Raw genomic sequence first — 10,158 nt, 5'->3', positions numbered from 1 at the left:
AACGAAAATGAAAGAGTTTTGTGAAAAAGTGATAATGGTAGGTCCCACTTTGTGGATCCCACTTTTTACTTTTTTCAACTTTCCCATAAAGTCTCACCAAATATGTGAGGTTTTAAAATGGCTTAGGGTGAGAAAGTTGGGTTGCCACATCAGACTTGTCTCTCACTTTCCTACCCTAAGCAACCAAACAATCTACCATTTTGGGATTTAAGGGAAAAGTAAGAAATCTACACTCTTTTCAAGAATTTTCCTACCTATTTTTTTCCACCACACCTTTATTCCAGCAAACAAACGCAGCCTATGGGTTGGTCATCAATTTGATGCCTCAACTATCATATATTTGCAGACCCCATTGACATTGTAGATATAATTTTTTCTCTCTCTATCTGCAGATCCTTCTATGAAGATTTTAGGGTTTTTGTCAATCACTGTCTTTGATAAAACCTAGGAACAAACCGAATGTCCTTTTCCATTTAATAATTAGCATAAGCTACAAAAAGGGGAAATAAAGTCTTTATGGTAGTTTAACAATTCATATAAGTCCACATGCTAGTGTGTGAATCAATTAAGAAATTTGATGTCTTTCACTTTCTTGATAAACTGGTCCCAACAACTTGTAATATCTATGAAGGTGAACAAGGAGGTGAAGAAGGGCTTAGTTTATATCGTTGTTGCAATGTTGCGAGTCCAGTAGCTATGATTCCAAGAGAGAGAGAATGCAATCGTTGAATCTAGGAGAAAAAAACGTGTTATGATCTGAGAACAGTGTGAGAGGTGTTTACCAAATAACAAAAAGGAAACCGTAAAAAGTTGACTTAGTTGATGAAGACTAACACCTTATAGTATGAGGTTAATGATTCAAAACCCAATTAAAACATAAGATTCCCATAATAATTGGTTTAGTTTTGGGTTCATTATTGCTTGTAAAAGACTGGTTTAACTTGAACCAAAACTGGACCAAACAGACCGGGTCTAAAGTTGGGTTGGATGGTGTTTGAAATGGCTAATCCTTGAGATCAGATGAGTCAGATCACAGACTTTCACAGTTGTGTCACAGGTGAGTGGTCCAGATTTGCCATTCACTTTGCCAGTTTGGCAGAAATCAGAAATTCTCTTGTTGTGGCCCCCACTCTCCACCACCCACCCTTCGTGATTCATGCCAGAGAAGCCAGAGATGCCAGAGATGCCAGAGAAGCAGAAGCCCTCTTTATTTTGCATTGACTGGATTAAAATATTGAAAAATCCAAAAGCCAAACAAGAAATCATGCAATTAGGGTAAATAAGGATAAATATTTTTTTATCCAAACTTTTTTTGTTTTGGTAATTTTATCCAAACCTTTTGAAATAAGTAAGAATATATTTTAGAGTGAAAATATGTCAATGACAAAAATAACCTTCAATAAAAACCTTATATTCAATTTGTTTCTTTATCTTCTTCTGTCGTTTGTAACTTTTTCTTCTTCCAATCATAAGTCCTGATAAAGTTTAAGGAATATGATTCATGCGTGGTGATGTAATCAGCCAAGAAAAACAACTAGACTAAGCCGGTCGGATCAGGTTGAGTATTGCACATGCTAATGATAAGGTAAGCTCAAGCAACAACATAACCGACTTCTCCTAAATCTTTGAAAGGAACTCGTGTATTAATAGTAGACCTGTAAATGGATAGTCAAAATCTACCTCGAATTCGAATTCGCATTCGTATTCATTTAAGAGTATTCGTATCCGAAAATTTTCTTACCGGAAAATATCCGTATCAGTCCGTTGAGCAACTGGATTCGGATTCGGATAATTGCTTATCGGATCGGATAATATCCGGATAGAGTAAAGTATTTAACATTTTTTATTTAAAAATAGATGATAATCGAATTCGGATATCGGTAATCGGATTCGAATAGCGGTATTCGGTAATCGAAAATTATAAATTTATAATAAAAAATGACAATTATCAATCAATAATCGGATATTTTATCGGATCGGATTATTATCGGATATCCGATAAAGTTTCGGATTCGGATGCCTTCTCAAAATTTTTGCCGGATTTGGATTCGGATACTGGTGTATCCGAGCCGAATCCGGTTCATTTACAAGCCTAACTAACAGGGAAGACATGGACTAACAGGGAAGACAGAATCCATTCCATAGACCAAGGAAGACTCTATACTATCACTCACTATAGGAACGCCCTATATTGAACGACTAAGAAGCATTTGTGAAGGTCGATCATATGGCTAAGATAATATTTGAACACCTATATAAGCACAACTTATTAGCACTATCAAGTACACACACTTCGAACTAAACACTTGTATTCATATCTATACAACTTAATTTTATTCTTAAAGCTGTGAGCATTCATTGACTTGATTGTCAGAGGTGTTTATCGGTTACACCGATTGAGCACGTGGTCTTGCAAGTAACTCAACTTGTGGGGGCGATCATGTTGAAGCAACATGTAGTGCTTTTGAACTTAGGGTATGAGGATAATATATTGGGGCAAAGTCAAGATTTAAGTTAGAGGATGAGCAAATATTGATATTTTATACAAAACACAATAATATTTATACCTATTATCTTTATTAAAATTTTTTCCAATAGGAGTAGGGCAAATACTGACATTTCACAACCAAAATGAGGACAAGAGGGGAAAGTTTCAAAAAATTATGAATAAAATGGAAAGTTTCAATATTTCACATATGAATAAAAGACCACAAAAAACTTCAAGAAGTTGAGAAAGGAAAGGATAAATTTAAAAAAGAGAGCACAATAGTCAAATATAAATAAATAAAAACTAAGGAAGGTTAGGTGTTAACTAATAAATTGGGTATTTTTAGAGAGATAATAATTAAATTTAAGAAAATAACTCAGGATGGTTTATTTATTATTATTTTTTTCTTTAAAAAAAAGTCATATAATTTTTTTTATTTTGTGTAGAAAAAGACAAACATGTAATTAGTGAATGCACATATTGAAATATGGCTGCGGCCCAAGCTGTTAAGTTCGACTCTTGTTAAGGCATATTAACATTCCAATTCCCATTCCTGAGTTAATTCTTAATATCAACCAGTCCTTCCTTCACACGGAATCGTACGGATGATATGAACCATTAAGGGCTGCTGAGGTTGATACCAATCCCGAGGCCAATAACCCTTACTCCAAAGTCCGATGACAGGGTCCACATTCCACAATAAATGGAGCATTTAAACCCGACTGACTCACCATCGGACGGGTTCCCGGCAAAGTCTCACTCTCATGATCTCATCTAGGGATCTACTCATCTACCTTGCAATCTTAGTAGCAAATCTAGCAAGAGATACGCGTTTTTACTTTTAAAGCTCGCAGGAGATTCACCCACTCACTCGGGTCAAACACGCCCGAAACCTAATGTTACATCTATCCCCAGTTGATGAAGAATTTACTAGTCAGGCTTTGCATTTGGTCTCATTACTTACGTGTGGACCCGTAAGCTAATCAAGTGGGTGGTTGTAAGTCATGGTTTGTTGATTATCATCAGTGGGGCCAGGATCAAATCAAATGAATGGTCTTGATTAAAGGTTATATGGGTCCACCATACTTAATAATAATAAAAAAGTTAGAGGGCACGCACACCCTTACACTAGGTGACTTGTGTTAGCGAGCTGCCAATCCCAAGTTTAGATCCTCTAACCGTCAGGATAGAATCCGTATTCTTATTATATTTCTCTATTTTACGTTAGAAATGGAACCTACATGAGACTCGTTGGAATTCCATTTCTGATTTATTTTGTCAGTAAATGTGACATTCAACGTTGATATATCTCCACCTTAATGGATGGAGGATTCGGATTCACCAAACCCTATGAGGGCTTTGCCTTCTCGGGTTTTAGTACTAAACCGATGGGTCATGGGTGTCTCAGACTCTCAGCCTCTGAGGGCGCATTCCCAGCCGGAAAAATCCACTTACAGTGGCACATGGCCCATTTCACCATAAACGAGGGGTATTAAAATATTCTCTCTCCTCTGTAAAAAAAAAAAAAAAACCAATAAAGTTAGAGAGAGAAAAAAAGAAAAAAAAAAGAGTTCTGGGATTTTTATTTTTCCTTTTAAGATAACAGAAGAGAGGTTTGAGATCGAATCCGGTCACTCCATTTCATGTCTGTTGGCATCAGTGGCTCGATCGGAACGAAGATCGTGAGCTGATCCTCGATCTCCGTTTGCCTTTTTTTTCGGAAGCTGAATCCAGGGAGGAAGTGAAGAAGAAGAAGAAGAAGAAGCAGAGATTTGTGGTTTCAGATTACAGATTTACAGCTGTTCAGGTACTCTTCAGTGTTTGTTCTGTTTAGGTTTGTTGCACTGTTTGAGATTCCGAAATTTGTTGATAATCAGGCAAAGGAATGATTGAACTACGATTACAAGTTTTGATGAAGATCACAAGAAGGTTAAGTTCTCTCTTCTGTAGGTGCTGATCTGAGATTCTACTGTTTTACCGATTTGGACTCGCTGAATCCTTTGTTAGGTCGACAAGGTGAAGTCTTGGCTGAGAAGTTTTGAGTTCAGCTGTGTCTGGTGACTCTTTAAGCGGGTTGTAGGCGTTGAGGTTTGGTAGCTTCCAATCTATCCGGAATCGGCTTTTCTGTGCAGAGTCTTTACGACCTTGAGTACAATGGGGAAGAACCTAACGTGAAATGTAAAATACGGTGAATTGATTTCGGGTACTGGTATTCATTTTCTGCTTTCAAGCTTTATAAGTGGAGTTAGGTGGTTCGATTTGGTCCCATGGAACTGTTTGAACAATTAGGAGAAACTTAACCTGGAGGGGGAGAAATATAAAACTTCTTTGTTTTGGGCTTCTTGCTTAGTATGCAGAAACCTAGTTGTAGTGAGAAACTCTAGAGGTTGAGGGACAAGAACGAGTAAACTATGGAGGATTTGTCGAAATATTCGCACAGCCCTGTTCATTTGGCTGTTCACCGTCGCGATTATGTCTCTCTCAAACGCATCGTCGACAGCCTCCCAAGTCTCGCTAAGGCAGGTGAAGTCACCAATGAAGCTGAATCCCTTGCTGCTGAGCTCCAGGCTGATGTTGTCTCTGCTGCAATTGATCGCCGTGATGTTCCTGGCCGTGAAACCCCTCTCCACCTTGCAGTCAGACTCCGTGATCCCATCTCTGCTGAGATCCTGATGACTGCTGGTGCTGATTGGAGCCTACAAAATGAAAATGGATGGAGTGCTCTTCAAGAAGCTGTTTGCACCCGTGAAGATTCCATTGCTATGATTATTGCCCGGCACTATCAGCCACTTGCCTGGGCCAAATGGTGCCGCCGCCTTCCGCGCATAGTCTCATCTGCAGCTCGAATTCGTGATTTTTACATGGAGATAACATTCCATTTTGAAAGCTCTGTCATTCCCTTCATTGGTCGGATTGCCCCATCGGATACCTACCGCATTTGGAAGCGGGGTTCAAATCTTCGGGCTGATATGACCCTGGCTGGCTTTGATGGATTCCGCATCCAGCGCTCTGATCAAACTTTCCTCTTCCTTGGAGAAGGTTACTCTTCGGATGATGGTAATATATCAGTTCCACCTGGTTCTCTGATTGTCCTTGCACACAAGGAGAAAGAAATAACAAATGCTCTGGAGGGAGCTGGGCAACAGCCTACAGAGGCTGAAGTTGCCCATGAGGTGGCCTTGATGTCTCAAACAAACATGTATAGGCCTGGAATTGATGTTACTCAGGCCGAGCTTGTTTCCCATTTGAACTGGAGGCGACAGGAGAGGACTGAGATGGTAGGAAATTGGAAGGCTAAGGTTTATGATATGCTTCATGTGATGGTGAGTGTCAAGTCCCGACGGGTTCCTGGTGCAATGACTGATGAGGAGCTATTTGCTGCAGAGGATGATGAAAGAATGGTAAATGGTGGGGTGCATGGTGAATATGATGATGTATTGACAGCTGAGGAAAGGGTCCAATTAGATTCAGCTCTCCGGATGGGTAATTCTGATGGATTTGGCGAGGATGAGGAAAATGAGGCCTTTGATTCCCAAGAAAATGGTGTAGGAGGTTTACCTGAAAATTGTGAACCGAACAGTCTTGCCAAAGAAAAAAAGAGTTGGTTTGGCTGGAACAAGAAAGGTACTAAGAATGGGAGTGATGTTAACAACCGGAAACCAGCTGACAGCCAAAAGTTGTCTGAATTTCCTAGGGAGGATCTTGGGGACGTTAAGAAAGGGAAAGAGAAAAGTAATAAGAAAAAAAAGAGTGCTGCCACAAATGAGTCAAAGCAAGAGAGTGAGTACAAAAAGGGGTTGCGGCCTGTTTTGTGGTTGACACCTGACTTTCCCTTGAAAACAGATGAGCTCTTGCCTCTGCTTGACATCTTAGCAAACAAGGTTAAAGCTATTAGGAGACTTAGAGAGCTTTTGACCACCAAACTTCCTCATGGCACATTCCCTGTAAAGGTAATCCATGATGCACTCTTATATCTTTGAGAATTATTTTTCCCATTACTATATTTCATTATTTTTCTTTGCTTTGATTTGTCTTCTTTACTACTGACCTGGGCTTCTAAAGTTTCTGCACTTGTCATGAACAAGAGCATGTCAAGAAACCCTGTTAATTTGTGTTTCCACTGTTCCATATGCATGCATCAAAACCATATTCAATATTTCATCTCTTAAATCTCCTTCTTTGTTCTCTTTCTTTCCATTTCATGGTTTCAGTAGTCAAACATGACCTGCTATAATAGCAATAGCATTATTTGCCCCCTGCTTATCCTTGAGTTTGATATTTTTGTCTTGTGTAAATGCATCATTGATGACTCAATTGAATTACTTTTCTTTTTTTTATTTATTCTTGAGTGGCTCTTCTTTAATTTTTCTGTTTCCATTCATATTTTTGCTATGGTCTTGAAGCACTCTACAGATGGAGAGCATGGGTTGAATGTTTTTCCTCCTGAGGCTATGCTTTTAGATATTCCGTCTTTGAAAGGAAGTAGTATAGCACCATTCTTCTAGTTTTGTCTTGAGTTTACTTCTTCCTGGAACTGTTTTTCCTTTGGGTCCTTGTGGTGACTAGTTCCCTTCTTATGCTTATCCTTGCTTTCTTAATTCTTACTGCTGTTCTTTTCAAGCCATCTAACTTTACTTTCATTTTTCTTGATAGTAATATTTTTGTTGTCAGCAATGTTGATACGTTACTCATCAATAAACAAGTATAGTTTCGCACATTTCCTAAGCTCACACAATTGTAGGAATGACTATTAAATACATGGTCGTAAAATTGTATGCTGGTGACTGACTAATGATTATGAAATTGACACTAGCCAAAGTAGTCATACATAATTTTGGCCTTGCCCCTGTAGAAAGTACTTCAAGGTTTAACATGTACTTGAAAGAAATTTTCTTTTCCTTTTTTTTTTTTTGGGGGGGGTGTGTGTGTGTTCGTTGGGGTGTTGTTGACCAATACACTATTTATTCATTAGCTGCTGAGCTTATCTTCTCCACCATCTTATCCCCAACTACATGGTGTTGGCTAATGGATTTTAGTGAGAGAAGATGAAAGGTAAAGGGAAAGACGATAACAAATCAGTCTTATACAGAGCAGCTATGTTCAGCTTTAAGGTTGTAAAGAAGATAAAATCTAAACAGAAATAATAGACCAATGCTTATCAGGAAGGGAAAATGATTCTTGCGATCAGAAGAGAGAATGAATGTCCGTGTCTTCCTTCCTTTTCTTTTTGTTACTATTTCTTATTGCTATTAAATCTTGAAAGGTTTACTGAATTACTGTATATTACATGCAACCCCAGCTTGTCAACTTGGGTCTTGCAATTCTTTGTTTTCCATATTTCAAGCTTAACAAAACAGTCTAAACTGGGTGGCTGTGGTAGAAGATTCTTGTTGTAAGTCCTGGTTTCTTGGATTATAAATGGTTTTGACTTCTAAGATACTGAACTGTGGATGAAAAAGGTGGTTACTTCTTAAAATGGAAATGCCGGGATCTTTTAGTGGCAAATTTTTCTTCAAGGAGTTGATGGAGCAGAAAGTTTTGCTTTCCCTTCTGTTTCCTGTAAAAAGTCTAAAGATGATGTTGGAATATGAGTAAGAAACATTTTATGTACTACCTTCCTGTACATTTTCTAAGTTGGCAATCACAAACACTTAAGAAGTAAATTTTCAAGGGGTTGTGGTTGTTTTCAAGTAAGTTCTTAGTTCTTACTGTAACAAATTAAGACTGGTGTTTTTCTTATGAGGACTGAGGGGTTAGACTATAAACTGATTTACTTGAAAAGAATACCGGAGTAAGAAGAGGTTCTTAGTGGGGGACAGAATACAGAAGAGAGAAGCATTTTCAGAAGAATTAGTCTTGAAGAAGGGGATGATGGGGAAGAAAGGGAAGAAGAGGATGGAGGAAAGAAGGGGAAATCTCAGAAGAATCGGTCTTGAAGAAGAGGAAGAAGGGGAAGAACACAAATAAGAAGAATAGAGAAGGAGGAGAGAGAGGGGGGGGCTGCAAACGCCAAATGCTAAGGGTTCAATTCATCTTTTCTAGTCCATTCAGTCTTTTTTTTTATTGCAATGTAAGGATCTATTTAGAACTTGGCTAAAGCTTTACAAGAAATAGAAACTTAGTAGACTAAAAAATAGAATCTAATATCCTAATAACTAATGACAATAGAATCTTTAATATGGGTTCTAATTGAAATTAGAAACTATTAAGCTTTATATTTCAGCCACATGCATGAATAACTAAAATAGATATTAAACTAAGGTCCTACATCTTCCAAGAATAAAATCTTTATAAAATTTGATCTTAGGCTCCACAAAATCTTCCAAATATGCTAAATAATGGGCTGTGACACTGTTTGTGCAAACGGTATTTTGGCCTCCCTTTTTCATGTTTTGAGGTAGCCTTCAATGCTGGTTCGAACTGGTTCCTGGCTGGTTGTCCTGCATCAATTCTACTGCAATTGATGGAAATACTAGCTTTCTATTAACAATTGGGATTGACAACTACTTATTCTCTGTCAAGAATCGTCAACAGTTTCATTTTTTTCCATAATACAGATTGAGATACATTTTGTTGTGTATTTTACTGTTCCTCATAGATGCACAGCCTCCAAAAAGGAAACAAAGGAACCACACAACATAGGAATCGTCTAGAACATTATATCCCAATTAACCTTAGAGATGTTTAGCCTCAACAAATCTGGAAACAAAGAAACTACATGACACAGGAATCATCTGAAACATGACATCCCAATTCCCGACCCAAGGGGCAGAAATTTTGATTTACTAAAGTCTGATGGGGTTGTTTAACGATCAATAGGTTGGAAGTGCTCTTTGTTACTCTGTTTTGCGTTTGAGAAATCGTCATAAAAAATCTTATGGTTCCACTGTGTCTGGTCCTTTTTCCGAGAGTGCCACCCAATGTGCGAGTCACAGGTAAAATATCCCAAAGTTCATTGAGACATACATCCTGATCGAGGAGTAAGTGACAAAAAGGATGACCTTTTGTGTGATCTCAATATGTTTAAAAAGGCAAATTAACAAAAAACTAACTGCATTGACTCCTAGGGATGGAAATGCCATCCTTTAATTGTTTGTGGTTTCAAGATTTCCTTTCCTGTTTACTGGTGGAATTTCTATGTACAACATATTTTTGCAACCGACCCTGGGAAAAGTCCTGTTGTTGTTGTATTTTTGGCAACTCTTAATCCTATAAATAAGCACTCACACTCCATCTTTAATCCTATAAATTGCCTCCTCCTCCCTGCCCCCCCCCCCCCCCCCCCCCCCAAAAAAAAAAAATCCCGCCAACCCCAAAAAAAAGAGAAAAGACTCTGCTTATGCGGAAGCCTTTGGCATTGGGTTTGCCCTTTACTCCATACTTAACAAAACTTGCATTTCAAGATGTAAGAGTTCCAAAATATGCTATTGTTGACTTTGAAATTGTGGTAATTAATCAGATGTGTTTTTTTTTTCTTTCCCATAAGCTTGGTTATTTGAGTTTCATCTGTGTTATCTAGTTAATCATTTTTTTGGGGGGGGGGTGTATATCTTGGGTGATGTTTGTTAGGTAATTAGTTTAAGGTACTGTATTTTGTAACATGTAATTGGCCTTTCCAGTGGAAGCACTAAAAGGATGCAAAATTGCACCCAGAAAAAAACACCTAGGAT

General features: G+C 38.1%; 1 protein-coding gene across 3 annotated transcripts; it reads left to right on the top strand.

Moving 5' to 3' along the window:
* The first annotated feature begins 4,083 nt into the window (after nucleotides 1–4,083).
* Nucleotides 4,084–7,373, top strand: LOC149003162 (Ankyrin repeat family protein). 3 transcript variants are annotated; one of them, XM_089138224.1, is made up of 2 exons: nucleotides 4,084–4,295; nucleotides 4,496–7,373. In XM_089138224.1, the coding sequence occupies exon 2, from the start codon at nucleotides 4,900–4,902 to the stop codon at nucleotides 6,466–6,468; it is 1,569 nt and encodes a 522-aa protein (XP_088994350.1). In that variant the 5' UTR covers nucleotides 4,084–4,295; nucleotides 4,496–4,899; the 3' UTR covers nucleotides 6,469–7,373. The 3 variants fall into 3 exon arrangements, with proteins under 3 accessions (XP_088994350.1, XP_088994349.1, XP_088994348.1); XM_089138223.1 differs by having other exon boundaries at nucleotides 4,085–4,295; nucleotides 4,439–7,373; XM_089138222.1 differs by having other exon boundaries at nucleotides 4,085–4,295; nucleotides 4,366–7,373.
* Nucleotides 7,374–10,158: the final 2,785 nt, after the last annotated feature.

This window comes from Hakea prostrata, chromosome 10, assembly GCF_041222555.1.
Source record: "Hakea prostrata isolate BN-2017 chromosome 10, UWA_Hpros_2, whole genome shotgun sequence".
NCBI lineage: Eukaryota > Viridiplantae > Streptophyta > Magnoliopsida > Proteales > Proteaceae > Hakea > Hakea prostrata.
This window is presented reverse-complemented; position numbering and strand designations above follow the sequence as displayed.

What these genes read in the sequence shown, in the direction of transcription:
- LOC149003162 (XM_089138224.1), top strand. Translation starts at nt 4,900, where the DNA reads ATGGAGGATTTGTCGAAATATTCGCACAGCCCTGTTCATTTGGCTGTT.